Source organism: Ochotona curzoniae, unplaced genomic scaffold (genome assembly GCF_017591425.1).
Source record: "Ochotona curzoniae isolate NIBS_2020 unplaced genomic scaffold, NIBS_Ocur_1.0 patch392, whole genome shotgun sequence".
NCBI classification, from domain to species: domain Eukaryota; kingdom Metazoa; phylum Chordata; class Mammalia; order Lagomorpha; family Ochotonidae; genus Ochotona; species Ochotona curzoniae.
Window position 1 is genome coordinate 84,120 of NW_024466964.1, and position 18,899 is coordinate 103,018.

The window sequence follows — 18,899 nt, forward strand, 5'->3', positions numbered from 1 at the left end:
AGCCAAGAAAAAAACCAGTGTGAATCGGGTAATTGAAATTACACATTGAATGATCATTTTCTTATATTAGATTGTTCTTTTGTGATTGATTCATGTCACTGAGCATAATGGTCTCTAGTTGGGACCACCTGGTTGCAAATGGCATAATTTCATTCTTTTTAATAGCTGAATAATATTCCATGGAGTTGATGTACCACAGTTTCTTTAATCACTCTTCTTTGGACACACATCTGGATTGCTTCCATGTCTTTGCTATTGTGGATTGTAAATATAGAATTACAGATCCCCTTCTCATATGCAGATTTCACTTCTATTGGGTATATTCCTAGGAGTGGGATAGCTGGGTCATATGGCAGGTTTATTTGCAATTCTCCAAGCACTCTCCATACTGATTTCCACAGTGGTTGTACTAGCCTACACTCCCACCAGCAGTGAAGGAGGGTACCTTTCTCCCCACATCCACACCAGCAGGTGTTGTTAGTTGAGTTCTGAATGTAGGCCAGTCTCACTGGAGTTAGGTGGTACCTCAACATGGTTTTCATTTGTATCTCTGATGGCTAGGGAGCCTGAGCATCTTTTCATATGTCTGTTAGCCATTTGAATCTGTTCTTTTGAAAAATGTTCATTTCCTTTGCCCATTTTGACACAGGGTTTTTTTTGTTATTGTTTTGTTTTTTGTTTGTTGTTGGGTTTTGTTTTTTGTTTTTGTTTGTTTGTTTCCTGTCCCTGGGTTCCTGAAGCTCTTTGTAAATCCTGGATATTAGCCCCCTGTCACTTGCGTAGTGTGCAAAAATTTTCTCCCATTCTATTGATTGCTTCCTCACTTTGTTAATTGTTTCCTTTGCTGTACAGAAGCTTTTTAGTTTGATGTAGTCCCGTTTGTTCATTTTGGCTTTGATTGCCTTGCTTCTGGCGTTTCTTTTTTTCTAAGAAGTCTTTCCCTGTTCCTATATCTTGCAAAATGCTTCCTATGTTTTCCTTTACTAGTTTAATGGTTTCTGGGTATAGATTTAGGTCCTTGATCCATTTAGAGCTGATTTTTATATACTGTGACAGGTGTGGGTCTTGCTTCTTTATTCTGCAGGCTGCTATCCAGTTCAGACGTCTCTTCTTGGCTCTTATGTCAGCTGTAAGTCTCCCTAATGGGAGATAAACTATCTAGCAGCTATCTGAGTCCAAGCCACCAGGGAAAGCATAGTTTTAAAGATGCTGCTAGCCTGGCAGGTGCAGGGAGCACCTGAGAATCTTAGCTGGGGGACAGGAGGAGGATCAAGAGAAGATTCCCTTTCTTGAGAAGGGGAGAGCAGTGTGAACATTCATCTAACAGCCTTACATCCAAGTGGCCCCAGGGAACCAGCACGTGGAAGCTCACACAGAACAGAGAGAACCCTATGGCCAACTTGTATCCTACACTCTTAATGGCTTCCTCTTCCTGTGGTTCCTGGTAAGGGTCTCAGATCCTGACAGCATCAATCATGACAGCCACCTGAGGGTTCTTTGGCACTGCAGGCTGCAGAGAGCAGAACCACTGGTGCTTAGACTCCAAAGGCACAAGGGGATGTAGAAGGAGCCACGGCCCATCAGCACCTGCATGAGGTGTACTCCTTAAAGAATGGCCATCACCACCAGAATAACCTCGCACCGTACAGCACAATGCAGCAGCCTGGAGAGATGATGACATTCAGCACGAAAAGAGCTTAGCTCTGTGAGACCACAGCCAGGGGACACCAGCACAGAGGCCTGACACATGTGCCAGAAGTCACTATCTGACCGAGGGACCAGAGGTTGGACTGTCCTGGAAGAGTGTGGAGCACCAAGTCCCAGCCAGCAGGACATAGCTAAAGAATGGATGCTGTGTGCTTGGGGCCCACCACCAGGTTGGCTGTGGAGACCAGCAAAGCCTAAGCCACACTGGGCTCTGGGGCCACCATAAGGGTTTTGGACTCTGTCCAGAAAGCCACTGGAAGCCACTGGTGAGAGACAGGTTGGTGGGAGTGGCAGGGATCTGTCGTAGCTATGCTTCATTGCTCCGATGCTGGCCCCAGACTGGAGAATGGCCTCCACGGGCGCTGCCATTGGTGGCTGCAGCTTGGGCTGAGACGGCAGTGATGTGGGCCATAGCCATGGGCAAGTGCATCCTTAACCCAGGGAGAAATCTTTAGTGATGGGTGGGGTAAGAAAGAACTGAAAGAGTGACTCGCCTGTACACTGGATGCTCCAGGGCTGTCCCCACATGGATGTCCCCCTGCTCCTCCCCGCCATCACAACCCAGGTGCCCACTGAGAAGGGTCAGCTTGGCAAGCTGATTCCTTGTCTTTGTTTGGCAGAAGACACCCTTGAGGCTTGGGGACTGGGATAGTTGGAGCCACAGACCCCAACTTCTGTCCCAGCATGGTCTAGGGTAGGAGGAGGATTCCTGCTTGGATGGGAACTGTGTGGGTTTTAGCCCCAAGCTGCGAATGAACCCCAGCACATCACAAGTCCCCCAACCTCAGTTTCTCCACCTGGAAAGTGGGAAGAGACTGGCTGCTCCTCTCTGGTGGTTGGGAATTTGCATGAGATTCAGTTCCTGGGAAGCTTCAATGAAGGGAAGGATGTTGTGATTGCTCCGGAAGAGGAGGATGGTTCAGAAAATGGAGGAATGGGGTTGGGGAGAGATGGGGGAACCCTCCGCAGGTCCCACCTTTCCTCTCTCTTGCAGGCTCTGAAGGCCGAGTAGCCAGCGGCATGCCTGGCCTGTTGAACCTTCTCACGGGAGCGGCCCTGCCCCTCACCGCGTCCGATGTCACCTCCTTCGTCAGCGGCTACGCCCTGGGCCTGACCGCCTCCCTCACTTATGGCAACCTGGAACCTCAACCCTTCCAAGGTAAGCGCCCCAGTGGGGATGGAGAGGGGAAGTACCGTTCCCTGTGCTAACACTGGCAAGTCAGGGAGCTCTCAGAGCCATTGGCTCCCCATCTATAAAATGGGACTCCATTTCTGCCCTGCGTGCCTCACAGCTAACAGCAGGAAGGGGCAGGATTCAAACTGGCATGGTTTGGGTACAGCCCCAGCCAAGTGTTCCAACTCTCCGACTTCCCCACATGTACGGGGAGCCTCATGGCAGGACAGGCACTGCGACTCAGGAGAAAATAGGCGTGCCCAGCCCAAGGCAAGGCTCTGGCTCCTGTGACCTTGAGGAAGCCACTGTCCTCCAAAGGTTAGGATACTCCTCTTTACCGGTAGGAATGCTGGGCGGGAGTGGGGGCGGGGCAGATGAGGTAATGCAGCGGGGAGGTGGTGCGGACAGCAGGCAGCTGCGACTGAGTCATCAATGCAAGGATCAGGCTCTCAGATGGACAGATGGACAGGCGGCTGCCAAGAGGCATCAGTGAATTAGATGCCCCGCTCCCCGAGAGTGTTCGGTAGGGTGCCATGGGGGATGGGGGCTGGTGGCAACCAGGGTCTCCTACTCCCCTGCAGAGATGGGACCTCCTCAGCACCAAACGCCTTCCCTTTGGCACCTACCTGCAGCCCCAACCCAAGGCTCTGGAAACCAGTCCAGGGCTGCCCCGTGGCCCTACCAACCTGAATATACCTGTCAGGAAGTTCTCCTCCCAGGCAAAGCCAAGTCTGCCACTTTCCAAGGAGAGCTAGAGGGAACAAATAAGGCCAGTCTGGGACCCCAGGGAACTAAATTCTTGAATACCCTGGAGATAGTTCTCTCTCTGGCGTTCCACATGCAGGAAGAGAGGCTCAAACAGGAAGTCAGGGTTGGGGAGGGCTCACCATGTCCAGTGTCATTCTCTCCCTATCTTGGAGAGCAGATTAAGACCTTGATACTTCCTGTGGTCCCTGAACCATCAGCACCACTTGCAAGCTGCTAAGAAATGCAGTCTGAGGTCTTGGGGGTGGGCCAGGGTTTATTTGAAAAAGAAAGAAAGCTTCCATCTGCTGGTTCACTCCCTAAAAGGTCACAACAGCCAAAGATGGGTCACGTCAAAGCCCAAAACTCCATCTGGATCTTCCACATGGCAGCAGGTCATCGTCCCCTGCCTTCTCAGGCACTTTAGCAGGAAACTGGATCAGAAGCAGAGGAGGTGGGACCCGAACCAGTGCTCTGATCTGGGATGCAAACATCCCAGGTAGGACTCGAACCACTGCACCACAACACTAGCCCTGCCTTTTCACAAGACCTCCAGGCGCTGTACACAGTCCTAAGGCTGGAGAACAGCTGGGTGACAGATAAGCAAGTGCACACTGAGACACACATCTTCACCCGTGGCAGCCACTTCTCCGCATGTGGCTCTTATATTCTTATCTTAGAGACAAGCCAATGAGGCTTTGAGAAGTTAAACTGCTCGCACAAGGCCACCTGGACTGGAAAGGAGGCAAGTCTTGGACTTGAGCCCTTGTCTACCTCCTCCACAGCCCCAGCTCCCAGTGCTACTGGTGGCAAACTAGTGCCAGTGGTGGAATTGCCACACAGGTGTCTTCTGTTAGGCTTACAAAACAGATCCACTTTCTCTCTCTCTCTTTCTCTGTCTGTCTCAGCAAATCAGAGGTCCTGGGCACACCACACCTGCCAAGTAAGAGCTGGCTGGAGCTGAACAGACCCCACACACACCGTTCCCCTCCCAACCTCCCCACCCCAACCAGAGCCTTGGTCCCAGGTCCCTTACATCCCTAAGGGACAATCCCCTGCTGGACAGGTCTAAGTCTCAGGGTCCTTTCCAGAAGCAGGTGTCTGGGATGGGACTGGACACCCCAACACAGAGCTCCACCCCTACAGGTCTCTTTGTGTACCCACTGGATGAACACACGACTGTGATAGGCTTCGAGGCTGCCATTGCCGACCGGGTTGTCACGGTACAGATCAAGGACAAAGCCAAGTTGGAGAGAGGCCAGTTCGAAACCTCCGGGGTGCGAACAGCAACTGTCACAGGTAAGGACACACCAAGGGGGCTCTAGCCTGGGGCACATTGCAAGGGTATCCAGGGCATATGCTAGAGAGAATGTGCTGGTCTCAAGTCAGGACTCCAGAACCAGCATCCTGTGTGGCCTTAGGCTCAGAAGTAACTTCTCTGAACCTTAGCTTTGGACTAAGTAGGCTTGGTGGAAGACATTATTATTCAACTGATAACACATCTAATGTGTCACTGTTTACCCACTTGAATGCATCTTGAAGTATGGGGAAAGTACAATAATGAACTAAGTAGGGTGTAATCAAATAAGCGATTCTGTCCACCAGTGTGCCCAACCAGGCCAGCTTACAACGAACACTTACATCATTGTAAGCACTCAAAACCTGGATACTGGGTCTGCCACCAAGGAAAGTGGGACTCAGAGAGGGAGAGTGTCTGGCTCAAGGCCACACAGCATGATCCTGGCAGAGCTAGGGAATCCTATGACATAAGACAGTCTGACCGTTGGAGCTCTGACCCTGGTAGAGTTTGTTCACCTGATCCTAAGCTGCTTGAGAATCTAATTTGCCCACCTGAAGAAGGTGGGCAACTGGATCGGGCTATCCCAACTTTCCCCAGGCTGGAAAAGCAGATGGGCACAAGCAGGGAGAGCCCTAGGAGGAGCCTGAATGGTACTGGAGGAGAGAGAGGAGGGGAGCAAGGGAGGCTTTGCAGAGACCTGGGTGGGTAGGTGGGAGTGGCAGGACTAGAAGGTCAGAGCGTGAGAAAGCACGGCTCCCAGCCATCAGAGTGCTTCCGTTTGAGTCTGGGGTTGGTGGGTGAGGGTGGGAAGGTGAGCCTCTGTTGAGGCTTTCCTTGGACTGCCAGCAAGGTATAGTAGGGAAGGCACAACCCAAAGTCAGCCCCATGTGGCCTAGCCCACAAGTAAGTGCTCCATTGGGTGACTTGGGCTGGTAATACGCCCACACAGAGCCCCGGCTTTCCCTTCAGCAAAGTGGGACGACTCCAAGCTGCCCCACAGCAAACATGGAGGGGACCAGAGTTAACCAATGCACAGCCCCTGACGCCAGCCTGGCACTTAGGGAACATCCTGCAAGAAGGGGTTTCCATCACCCCTCACTCCTGCACACCGGGAAAGGTGGCCTTGGACGAGGATTTGGAGCGCATCCTGTTTGTGGTCAACCTGGGCACCATCGCCCCCATGGAGAATGTCATCATCTTCATTAGCACCTCCTCGGAACTTCTGACGCTGCCCAGCGGGGCCGTGAGGGTCCTGCTGCCCGCTGTCTGCGCCCCAACTGTGCCCCAGTTCTGCACCAAAAGCCCCAGCTTCTCCACTCACCAAGCCCAGGGGTAAGACACCCTGCCCACACAGGGACATGAATCTGAGGTGGGCAGCATCAGTAGGGTGAGGGTGGTGGACACAGAGTGGGGAGATGGGGACCAGAGAGGAGGCTCTGTTCTCTGTGCCACTGCTCAGTAGTTTGCACTTCTGCCCTGTCCTCGGGCAATTGAGAATCCCCCAGAAGCGACCCTGTGGTGGCACCAGCTACTTCTAGAATTAGGGTAGCTTGGGATCAGCATTTTCAGGCTTTGCTTGTGAATTTGCTCAAGAGATTTTTTTTTTTAATGGTTTATCTAAAACATAAAATGACAGAGGGAGAGAAAGGAGAGGTAAATTGATTTGCTGATTCACCCCCCAAATGATTACAATTGCAGAAGCCAGGAACTCCATCTGGGTCTCTCACGTGGAAGCAGGGGCTCACGCACTTGGACCATCTTTTGCTGCTTTTCCAGACTCATCAGTAGGAAGCAGAAGTGGGGCAACTGGGATTGCAAATAGTGCTCATACTGAATTCAGGCACCTCAGACGGTGCCTTAACTTGCTGCACCACAATCGCCAATCGCAAGAGATATTTTCTGAGTACCTACTATGTGCTGGAGCCTGGGCAGAGCATTAAGGATAGAGAGAAAATGAAACTGGGTCCTGCCCCATAGGAACTTCCCCATAGGTGGAAGAAATTATTATTCAACTGATAACACAACTAATGTGTCACTGTCTACCTGCTTGAATGCATCCTGAGGTATGGGGAAATACAATGAATAAGTTTGTTGAGCTAAGAGTATAGAAGAGGGACCCAAATCAGGGTCAGACCAGGGGTACAGAGGAAGCACCTCTGCAGGTCATGACGCAGGGACCTAGGGAGCAAGCTCGGGATCGCCACGAGGAACTGAAGCATAGATGCTGCGCAGTAACCCTGACCTTGACCATGGCAGAGATTCTGTTCTCAGCAGGGTGAGGGTGTGAGCACTCAAGACCAGCACCAGGACAGCTGCTTCTCAGGATACCCTGTGGGAAGCAGATGGAAAGAGAGACAAAACACAGTCTGAGGCCCCCATTGCCAAGGTCACGTGCTGTCAAAACAACTGCTCTCAGACACTGAGGGGAACAGACGGAGTAGCCTGTTTTAGCTGGCATAGATGAGGCTTGGGTAACAGCCGGGGCCTGCCCTGAAGGAAACAGCTAGCCACCAAAGTCCTCTAGAGGAAGGACAGAGAGACGAGCAGGTGTGATGGGAAAGCCAGCACAGCTGCGGGAGGTATGAGACAGGGACTGTGACTCGAGAAGGGAAACGGGTAAGGAGCGAGGTTAGAGAGGTGGGGAGGAGTCAGAAAGACCAGGGTCCTGAAAGCCAGGAGGAAGACAGATGGCCAAGCAGGAAAGTTCTGGGCACCAGCTGGCCTCAGAACAGGGTGCACAGCTGCGTGTTTGGTGCCCCTTGAGCTCCGCTACTGGCCATTCCTTGTGCATCTGAGAGGCAGGGCCTCACTGGGACACTCAGAACTATAGCAATCCACAGACAGGAAGCTCCAAAGTGGGTTCTGTGAGCTCACTGCTGCCCATCCAGTCATGAAATTAATAGTGATTGACACACCAGAGCCAAGATTGTCTCATCCCTGTGTGCTTCACATAGAGTGATGTCAAACCAAGTCTGAGAACAGATGGCATTTAGAGTAAGTGAGGCCGCAGGAGACAAGGTACTCTCGCTCACCACTGATAGGCATGGGAACTGGGGTGGCCGCTGTGGTGACAACATCACTTGAAGATCCCAGGAAAGTCACCATGATCTGACACAGAGCAGTGGAGGGAGAGCAGCAAGTACCCACTGTGTCACAGAGGCCTGGCCCAGCACAGGTGCGTCTCAGAGGTGGCTGTGCCTTCTGACTCCAGGCTTTCCCTGTAGCCATGTTGAGGAGGATAACATGGGTCTGAGGGGTAGCAGGAATGTCCCAGGCCCCCTTAGCTGGAGCGCCAGGGACTCACCCCCACTCCTTGTCTTCTCATGCCCCTCCCTCACCTTTGTCTACCCTCCCCAGCAAAGACAGGCATTGTTTTGGCCCCCGGGCCCTGGACTCCTGGAATAAGCTGTGCCTGGCAACTTTGCTAGACACTAATGTGTCCAACCCCATGGAGTACGACTTCAACTTCCAGCTGGAGATCCGGGGGCCATGCTTGCTTGCAGGTGAGCAGGGGCTGCCCAGGGCAGGGGGCTCCCTGGGTCAGCAGGGCTTCAGACCCAAAACTCCCAGGGATGGACAGAGAGTGTGGGGGGAAGAGCTGGGGAACCCCTCCCTGGACAGCTTCAAAGGCCGTCCCTGGTATCCACAGGGTCACAGGTGTCAAGGAACAGGGACATTTGGTCATCTCCAGGAGGTTGCAGCAACAAGTCTGCTTCCCACACCCTACTCAGAGACTCTGGGATGTGTCCGGTTTGGGTAGGGGAGGCATTTAAAAGCATCGCCGCCCCACCCCCATGTAGTGGTTCTGCCCTGCAGCCAGGACCAAGGGCCATCGTTTTTGTAGTCTCTTCATCCCTCATGGGCCTTTGCCAGGATACCAGGACACTGGCTGTGGCTGGTGAGCACCCACGATGTGGCCTTCCAATGTGAGATGCATTGTGATGCACCTGCCAATGGGTAGACACAGATGGAGCTGAGCTGTCCGTGTCTGCTTGGGACCAGCCTGGGTGCTTTGTGGGCCCTGATGGAAGAGCAGCCTTTCTAGCCTCTGGATTGTGAGGGCCATCAGACAGCATCTTCCCAGGCCCACCACATTATACATATAGGGAAACTGAGGCAGCATGTCTCCCAGAGCAGGTTAGGGGGCTCTCATGTGGGCAACATGCCAATCAGCTCCAACCCAGGCCCAATTCCTGTCTCTTCTTCCCCTCTGTGCCCCACTGAGCTGCTCAGGAGTGGAAAGTCCCACGCATGAGATTCGTGCCGACGCTGCCCCCTCAGCCTGTTCAGCCAAGAGCATCATCATCACCCTGGCCAACAAGCACACCTTCGACCGACCCGTGGAGATCCTCATCCACCCCAGCGGTACAGTGTCCCTGGCGGGACCTGGGCTGCCTGTGGGAGGGAAGAGGGGCTGACCCAGTGGGCCAGAGCATGTGAGCCTCCCAGCAGCTGATGGGTCCAAGACTCAAGGCTGTGGCAGAAGGGAAACTTATTATGTGCCTCCTGGGAAATGACTCTGGCAGGCAGGCCAGAAGCCCCTGGTCTCAGCTTCTGCCTGGGGCTTTTAACTTCAAATCAGCTGACTAGAAGCTCTTTGAAACTCTCCTTGGAAGCTCTGAAACCTCAGAGTAAGACTCTTGGTCTCTTGAAGAATTCACAGAATGCCAGGATCTAAGAAGACTGCAGAGTAGCTAGCTCAATCCCACTCCCCTTTTACAGATGGATAAATGGAGGCTCAGAATGAGGCCCACCTAAAACATCAGCCCCACTCCCTCCTGCTCCAGGCAGCCAGCAACTCCAGCCCCTTCTTCCAATGAAGGGGTCTTACCCCTGTGTAGTTCCCAAGGGCCCTGGAGTCTCCCCCAGCCCCAGACAGTGCTAAGCGCTGGTCTCATCTCTGTAGAGCCCCACATGCCTCATGTCCTGATGGAGAAAGGGGACATGACCCTGGGGGAGTTTGACAAACACCTCAAGGGAAGGACCGACTTCATCAAAGGCACCAAGAAAGACAGCAGCGTCGAGCGGAAGGTGAGTGGATGGCAACAGAGTAGAGCCAGAGAGGAAGGAGGCTGGGCCTGGGGAAGGCATGTGACCCACCCAAGGTCACACTGAGGGGTGGCAGACCCTGGGTGAGAGGTGCTTCCCTCCGAGGCAGAGACGCTGCAGAGCAGATGAGCAGGGCACTTCCAGATGCCGTAGACATCTGCTCTGCCTTCCCGCCTCCTTCCAGCACACTTCCACAGTGCCTGAACCAGGCAACATGGGCAGCAGTAGCAGAAACAGGCCATCCTGTCCCCAAGGGGCAGCTGAGACCCTGCGGATGCTGGGTGCCCTCCCAGCTCAGCTTCTGCTTTATCTTCTGCGGCCCCTCGCTTCTCCTCTTACAGATCCTCACTCGCTCTCACATCAAGGACACACGCAGAGCTGGTCAGCCCAGAGCAGGTTCCCACGGTCCTCATGGAGCTAAAGGAGGAAGGGAGTCTGTCCAGGGAAGCAGAGATGGAGAAGGGAGTTGGCCTAGTGACCTCCATTCAGCACGGTCCAGAGAGCCCAGATAGGTTCATGGAGACAACATGAATCTTTCTCTCAGCTCCCTTCTTAGAGAAGAACACCAAGGCCCACTGCCCAAAGAGAATTAGTAAGCTGGAGGAAGAAGGCGTGTCCTCAGAGTTTTCCCTGGTAACAAAGCTGAGGAATTGGAACCCACTGTGCCATTTAGCTGAAATTACCAACCCTTGCCATGAGGAGCTGGAAGACCAACAGTGGCTAGGAAAGCATGGATAGCTTTCTGCCATCCTGTGGTTGGAGAGCCCTGTGGAAGCCCCTGACTTCCCAAGTGGCCCCTCACCCAGGTGCATCACTTGGGAGAGGAAGCTGGATAGAGTCAGTGATGCCAGGATGGCACCGAGCTCCAAGAACTGCAGCAAATGGGCAGGCAGGGGCAAGAGGGGCTCCCTGGCCCCAGAGTGGCTGCTATGCCTGCCGAGCTTTAAATCCATTAGCTCGGGGACTACAGAAGCAAATGAGAATTAATTTGCCACCTTAGATTGATTATGCAAATACACAGGATCCTCTCAAGCCCCAGGGTCTGCGCACAGCTGCTCAGCAAGATGAGTTTATTGTAACTGGGTAATGGCAGCTGGAGGAGACCCCCGGGAGCCCCACCCAGGCCCTCCACCCGGTCCTCTCAGAGGCAGAAACCGGGCTCCTGGAGGTGGCTGTTCTCCCTGACAGATGCAGCAGTTGCTGCCCTGGGCTCTGTCATTGCAAAGCCAGGCTGGGCAACAGCCCTTGGCAGAGGGGCTCTGCATGGGCGGGAAGGGCAGTGATCAAATCCACCTGGGAGGATGTAGAAGGTTTTCCAAAAGCTGCAAGTGGAAGTAGAGATGTGTCCACAGAAGGGAATCAGTAAGTCTGCAAAAGCACACTCACTGCTGAGAAAAGCCAGAGCAGGTTCCACCCTGAGTGGAAGAGAAGGAGGCCATTACTTGACTGAAGCGGGCTTCTTGCTGGTGCACCAACTCGACACATTCTCACAGTTGCCCTCAGGTGTGGCTGTGTGTACTCTGGCTTACTTAGACATCTTAAAATATGTATTTATTGATTTATTTGAGTTAGAGAGAGAGGAAAAAGAGAGGGAGAGAATGAATCTTCCATCTGTGAATTCACTTCCCATTTCCCAAATGATTACAATTGCCAGGGCTGAGTCAGACCAAAGCCAGGAGCCTGGAACTCCACATGGTTGGCAAATGCCCAAGCACTTAGGCCATCTTTCATTGCTTTGCCAAGTACATAAGCAGGGAGCTGGATTGGAAGTGGAGCAGCCAGGACACAAATTGACATTCCAATAGGGAATGCTGGGCCCAGCATGAAAGCTGAATGGCTGAATCCTCACCTTGGGTCCACCAGGATCCCATATGTGTACCATTCATGTCTAGGCTGCTCCACTTCCCATCCAGTTCACTGCCTATGGCCTGAAAAAGCAGTGGAGAATGGCCCAACGCCTTGGGACCCTGCACCCATGTGGGAGACCCAGAAGAAGCTCCTGGCTTCAGATTGGTTCAGCTCTGGCCTCAAGCAGGTACAGCCACTTGAGGAGTGAACCAGCAGACAGAGAATCTTTCTGTCTCTCCTTCTCTGTGTATATTTGCCTTTCTAATTAAAAAAAAATCTTTAAAAAATTAAAAAGCAATGTGGGATGCTGGTGTTGCAGATGTTGGCTTAAGCCACTCCACCATAGTACCAATCCTAATTGGCCCCACTTTAATGGGAAAACAGACTTAGAGGAGGGGCTTGCCCAGGAACATGTAGTTGGATAGTGGCAGATCTGGGGTTCACAGCCACGTTTGTCTGCCTGTGAAGTCTGAGCTGAGCATTGAAACCTGGGAAAGTCTAGCTCACAGTAGAACCGAGGATGCTCATCCAGGACATCTATGGAACATAGTGGGAGAGGGAATGTTGACTTGGGAAGGGATAATGGGACCAGCGTGAGTGCCCCAAGGATCTCCAGACCCCTGGACTGCCTGGGAATGGAGATGGCATCTTGGGGATAAGGACCAGCGTGAGTGCCCCAGGGATCTCCAGACCCCTGGACTGCCTGGGAATGGAGATGGCATCTTGGGGAGGGATAAGGACCAGCGTGAGTGCCCCAAGGATCTCCAGACTCCTGGACTGCCTGGGAATGGAGGTGGCATCTTGGGGAGGGATAAGGACCAGCGTGAGTGCCCCAGTGATCTCCAGACCCCTGGACTGCCTGGGAATGGAGATGGCATCTTGGGGATAAGGACCAGCATGAGTGCCCCAGGGATCTCCAGACCCCTGGACTGCCTGGGAATGGAGATGGCATCTTGGGGAGGGATAAGGACCAGCGTGAGTGCCCCAGTGATCTCCAGACCCCTGGACTGCCTGGGAATGGAGATGGCATCTTGGGGAGGGATAAGGACCAGCGTGAGTGCCCCAAGGATCTCCAGACCCCTGGACTGCCTGGGAATGGAGATGGCATCTTGGGGAGGGATAAGGACCAGCGTGAGTGCCCCAGTGATCTCCAGACCCCTGGACTGCCTGGGAAAGACCCCTGGACTGCCTGGGAATGGAGATGGCATCTTGGGGAGGGATAAGGACCAGCGTGAGTGCCCCAGTGATCTCCAGACCCCTGGACTGCCTGGGAATGGAGATGGCATCTTGGGGAGGGATAAGGACCAGCGTGAGTGCCCCAGTGATCTCCAGACCCCTGGACTGCCTGGGAAAGACCCCTGGACTGCCTGGGAATGGAGATGGCATCTTGGGGAGGGATAAGGACCAGCGTGAGTGCCCCAGGGATCTCCAGACCCCTGAACTACCAGAGTCAGAGAGCCTTTCTTTCTCCTCCAGACAGAAATCATCCGGAAACGCCTTCACAAAGATATCCCCCACCACTCCGTGATCATGCTCAACTTCTGTCCAGATCTCCAGTCGGTGAAGCCGAACCTGAGGAAGAGCCATGGGGAATTCATCTTCCTGGTGGACAGGAGTGGCAGCATGAGCGGCACCAACATCCTCCGCGTCAAGGTGGGCACCTGCTCCCAGGGCTCCTTTCACCTGTGGGCCCTGTGCTCTCCCAATCTGCCTCTTTCAGCCCCCTACACTCAATTACTCCATAAATGAAATGCTGTGAGTGAAGGCAGAGCTGTCTCCTTTGCACCAACGGTGGGGTCCCCAACAGCTGTCATCTCACTCCCTAAACCTCAATTGCATGTATGCAGTGGCTAAAATGTGTCGTCAGATGCTGGATGGAGAGGGACACAGGAAGGAGATGGGAGAAGCCAATATTTGGGGGCGGAGGATGTGGTGGTCAGACACTGTGCTAGTCACTTAAAGCACAGCTTGAGATTGCAAATCCAGACAATATCCCTCTGCAATTAGCCCTACTGCCACTTTCTCCAACTGGGAGATTACCCCAGATCACACAGCTGGTGTGATCAGAGATAACACCCACATATGCGTGACAGTTCTCACCACCCCACACCAAAAAACAAACATTGAACACAGTCCCTGCCACCAAGGAACACATAAAATCTAACAGAAAAGAGTAGACTCCTCTTTTTTTCTGAAATGTTTACCTTATGCCAAGCCCTGTGCTTGGCCCTCTGGGGAGACAGCAAGTCACAAACACAGGGGCTACTCTGCAGGGGCTCCCAGTCAAGCGAGGGACTCAGGTCAGCCAGCCTGGTTTCCCTCCTAAGAAGAGCTTTGAGGGAGAGTAGGACAGAGTGTGGTGGGCCCTGTCCCCTTCCCACCAGAAGCGGTTCCTCCTCCTGTTTGTCTTGATTATGGCACTACCCAATGGTCCCTTGTGGTTTTCGTTGTACATATAGAATTGTGAACTCAGTAAGAGGAATAAGGGCCAGATCTTTCTTATCCTTCTGTCCTCATGGAACCTAGCCCTGTGTTCATGCGAGCAAACCCCAGTCTGCTGTTGAACTGAGTAGATCATACTTCAGAGAACAAGGGGTGGGAGGACAAGAAGGGAGTAGGGTCCTGCTGTCACCTGGAATGTCATCCACCCCCTGGCACAAGCTCTTGTTTCCAGGGCAACAGACTCAGCAAGGAGAGGTGGGGTTACTGGGTAGAGTATGAAGCCAGCCACCTCTGAAGTTTTCCTAGATCTGAGTTTTGCCTTGAAGTACGACAGAGGACACCTACGGAAGACCTCTGGAATGTGTGCAGCTGGCTGGGGCTTTCTCCCTCCTCTAACTCCACATCAAAGGCAAGAAACAGAGTGTGGAGCTATCCAGCGTGCTGTGGTCCTGAAGCACGATCCAGGCCTGTCTTCCATCTGTCTCCCATTGAACAAGCAATAGGAACATTATAAGAGAGCCCCTCCCTGATGCTAGAGCCACATACCTGTACCATCCCTAGGGAACACTTCGTCCATAAAGAAACAGAGTCCCCAGGAGGCTAAATTCTCTTCCCACTACCACAGGGCTGATAAGACTGAGCCTCCTGCATAAGATGAGCCTCAATGCTCATCTCCCCTTGCCTTGCTTGTGGGGAATTATACACACTTTTCCACTAAAACAGTGTCCTCTATGATTATGTCATTTCTGCTGTATGGCATTGTGGAAAGAGAAACTCCTGGAGCTCAGTGTTGATTCTAGCACTGACTTGCTGTGTGGCTTTAAACAAACAGGATCTCCATTCTGGGCTGCATATGTCCTGTCTATGAAATAAGGAAGAAGGGTTAATTCAGGGAGGACAAATATATGTCACCCCCTTTCTGCTGTCCTCCCCCAAGCCCAGGCAGACATCACTAATCAATTATGACTCTTTTTTTCCTCTGCTGAGCCTGAACTGTTTCAATGTCTTTCTTATCCAAGTGTTCTAGCCAATAACAACCAGTTTGCAAATGTAAGTGTGCTTCCTGAACTGAAGACCTTTGCTTTCTAGAATTTTCTAGCAATTTTATCTGGCACTCCTTTCAGTTCTCTTTTCCTTGGAGCCTGCGTTACTCTTCTCCAACTCAACTCTCTGATCTCAAGCTCACCTCCTCACAGATGGTTTTGCATTTATGCATGCCACAACACTAGGCGTGCACTTTTACAGAAAGCTGAAGACTACCTAAGCCACAGACACACACATCTCCGAGGACAGTAAGGTCCCTGAGGAGTGCTTGGGCCATTTATTATGGCACATTGGGTTGAAGCTTTAGGAAACACTGGGCTTAGGGAGAAGGAAGAGAATAGAAATCCAAACAACGTGTGCCAACAGAGAAAGTTCAGCCAATTTAATTTCCTGCAGCTGGTCTCATTCTTCAGCTGCCACTTGCTGCCAAAACCCATGCCTTTAAAATTCTAATAGGTGTGAGCAGAGACAATCTGCGTGGATCAGCAGAGTCTCCTGCTAACAGGAACATGCGCCAGTGACTAATGGAAAAGTAAGCAGGTATTGACTTCCTTTGTAAAGACACAGAATGTATTGACACAAGCAATGGAGAGAGGGAGACAACGTCAGTGCTGATGTTTAGTGTTAATGTTTGCAGAACAAGTGGGCGGGGGGGTCTGTGGATCTGCCAGCTTGGAAGGCTGTAGGTGGGCTGTGGGAGTGACCAGCATCCATAGCATCTGTTTCCTCCTAGATCTCGAAGCATAATGGTTTCTCTCTCTCTGAAGCCAGGCTGAGATTCCTCCCATCAGTAAATTCTGGGAGTGGAGGGGAGGTTTTTGTTCCTGAGTTCTGTACCAAGGCAGAACAGACATGAATACAGATCTGGGAACTATGTGAGGTGTTTTTTTTTAAGATTCACTTCTTTATTTGAAACACAAAGTCAGAGCAAAAGAGGGGGGAGGAAAGAGATCTCTTAATCATTGATTCACTCCTCCAAGTAACCATAACAGCTAGAGTTGAGCTGGACTGAAGCCAAGAACCAGGTCTCCCACATGGGTGCCAGGGGCCCAAGCACTTAAGCCATCTTCTGCTGTTTTCCCAGGTTCATTAATAGGGAGTTGGGTCAGAAGTGGAACAGCAGGTGCTCCAACAAGTACCCATGTGGTGTTGCAGATGGTGGTTTTACCTGCTATGCCAGAGCACCAACTCCAGGAGTTGTGTTTTCAGAGTCTGGGTTGTATTCTCAAGTTCTATAAGCCAGAATGGCCCCTTAACCCTCCTGAGCCTCAGTTTCCTTATCTGTATAATAGGATTACTTTTAATGTAGACTTTAGATGGGTTAGCAAGAATTGTCATTTATTGCAGGTTTACTTTGCACCGGAGTACCTCTCAGAGGGATGATATAACCTACCCAAGGTCAAGTTAGTAATGATGAAAGTGGTATTTAAATCTAGATGCAAAAGAAGTCCCCTTAACCACCATGCTGTAACCCATGGTGGAGAGATGATATCAGATAGCTGCTCTCAAGGGCTTAGCACCATGTGTGGCATGCAGTAGATATTTAACATCCCAATGTATCATCACCATTACCACCCCCCTCATCATCTGCACTTCTGCCAGCACTTCTACCTTCTTCTCTCTCATTATTTTTCCCCATATACATTTATCTGGGGTTCCCAGGGGTGCACAGCTTTATCAATGAAAACTCCAATGTCCATTAACTTAGGAGGCAGATGATGTGTGCTTGCTGTCTCCCTGGCAAGCCACTTCACCTCTTCTGTAAAATGGAAATACTGGTGTACCTACTTCAAGGGGGTTTTGTAGAGATTAACGAGGCAGGGCATGAAAAACACATTCTGTGCTTATAACAATGGTGAGCAGAAGAGACCGTCCCCAGGGATAGAGCTGAGGCAGGCTGAATCCCATGCAAAGGCCCTGAGTGAGGGCCAAGAGCTGCTCCATCCACAATGTGACCTCCTCTGGCCACTTCCCTCCCTTGGACATCTATTTTGCTTTGGCAAAAGGGAACAGGTACCCCCTGCACTCAACCTCTCAGGGTCAGGGAGAGGTGAAATGGAACTGGCGGCTGGAATCGAATGGCTTTGGGAAGTTGGACCTGCTTCACTGCTGAGGAGTTTTATAATAATGGCTTTATCCAGTCCCTGTTCAACATCAGTACATTTCCTGACATGAGAAGGAAGTGCTGGGTGCAGAGAGGGAACACGAAGGCCTCCATGGAGGCAGCCCTGCTGGGGGTGTGGATGCTGGTGTGTGGCAATGGCAAGGCCAGAGCCCCTGCCTGAACCCTCGAACCCCTTCTCTCACCTCCCAGGATGCCTTGCTGGTGGCGCTGAAGAGCCTCATGCCAACCTGCCTCTTCAACGTCATTGGGTTTGGATCCACATTCAAGACTCTCTTCCCTTCCAGCCAGACCTACAATGAGGTAAGGCAGGGGCAGGCCTGGGCACCAGGAAAGTGGTGGGTGGTGAAGAGCAGAGGAAGAGGAAAGAGGAGGTTACCTTGAGGACTGTCTCAGCCACTGCCCACCCAAGGAGCCCTGATCACAGCCAGGGCAGCCAAATGGGGTGCAGAGGGGAGAGACCCATCTCTGCTGAGGTGTTTTCCTGACCCCTCCACCTCATCAGAATAAAATAGGGGTGTGTGTGTGTGTGTGTGTGTGTGTGTGTGCAGAGATGGGAAAGGATAAAGGGGAAAGGGGAGGGCATGCCCTAGACATGGCACATGGACAGTCTCATGAGAACAAAGGACTCATGCAGGGCTGAGCTAAAAAGGTGAGTGGTGTAGAGAGGAGTGAGCAGGTGGGTGAGTGGGCATGAAGTGGGATAAGGAGAGGAGCCCTGCAACTGCTTGAAGCAGGAGGGCTGAGGCCTCAGCAGCAGGTGCAAAAATCAGAGCATCCTGCCCAGATCTAAGGAGGACGAAGGGAGAGAGGGAAGCAGGAAGTGAGAACACTGGACAACTTTTTAACTAAGAATAATTTTACGAATTTTTTAAAATGCAGATGAGTTACAATTGTTAAGTTTAGGTCATCAAAAAGAGATGTTTTTTTTTTTTTTAAATCTCTCTTGATTACACCATCCAGACAATAGAGAAGGCAAAATGCTATGAGAGCTTGGTATCCATCCGTGAAGCCTTGTTCTGTTTGTGTGTGCATGAGTAGGTAGGACCAGGCCTCCACACTGCTCAGAATCCACTTTTCTAACACCAGAATCTATATGCATCCATTTTTATACTATTCAGTATTTATTGCTTACCTTAATTTTAATAACCACCTAATATTTCACTGGAGAGATTGAGTTTTTTCACAAAACCCTACAGTTAGCATTTAAATTGTTTTTATCTTTTTCCAGGTAGTCAGTTTTGTATCATAGATTTTGCTCATATACTTAATCATTCCATTGAAGTGAATTCCTACTCTTACTGGTTCAAGATCTTAAGAATATTTTTTTTTAACACTGACTTATTTGAAAGGCAGAGGTGGCGGGGGGGTGGGGCAGGGACAGAGAGAGATTTTGCATCTGCTGGTTCACTCCCCTAAAAGACCGTAATAACCAGGACTGAGCCAGGGAGAAACCAAGAGCCAGGAAC

The 18,899-nt window shown here is 51.7% G+C and overlaps 1 protein-coding gene across 1 annotated transcript in view; it reads left to right on the forward strand.

The window, feature by feature from the left end:
• Window positions 1-2,727: 2,727 nt before the first annotated feature.
• Window positions 2,728-18,899, forward strand: part of LOC121167579 (von Willebrand factor A domain-containing protein 5B1-like) — a 30,870-nt gene continuing 14,698 nt past the window's right edge. The window contains exons 1-8 of the mRNA XM_040997065.1: window positions 2,728-2,866; window positions 4,772-4,924; window positions 5,987-6,257; window positions 8,283-8,428; window positions 9,159-9,290; window positions 9,832-9,956; window positions 13,299-13,475; window positions 17,623-17,733. Coding sequence (XP_040852999.1) covers window positions 2,728-2,866; window positions 4,772-4,924; window positions 5,987-6,257; window positions 8,283-8,428; window positions 9,159-9,290; window positions 9,832-9,956; window positions 13,299-13,475; window positions 17,623-17,733 — 1,254 coding nt within the window. The remainder of the gene's footprint in view (window positions 2,867-4,771; window positions 4,925-5,986; window positions 6,258-8,282; window positions 8,429-9,158; window positions 9,291-9,831; window positions 9,957-13,298; window positions 13,476-17,622; window positions 17,734-18,899) is intronic.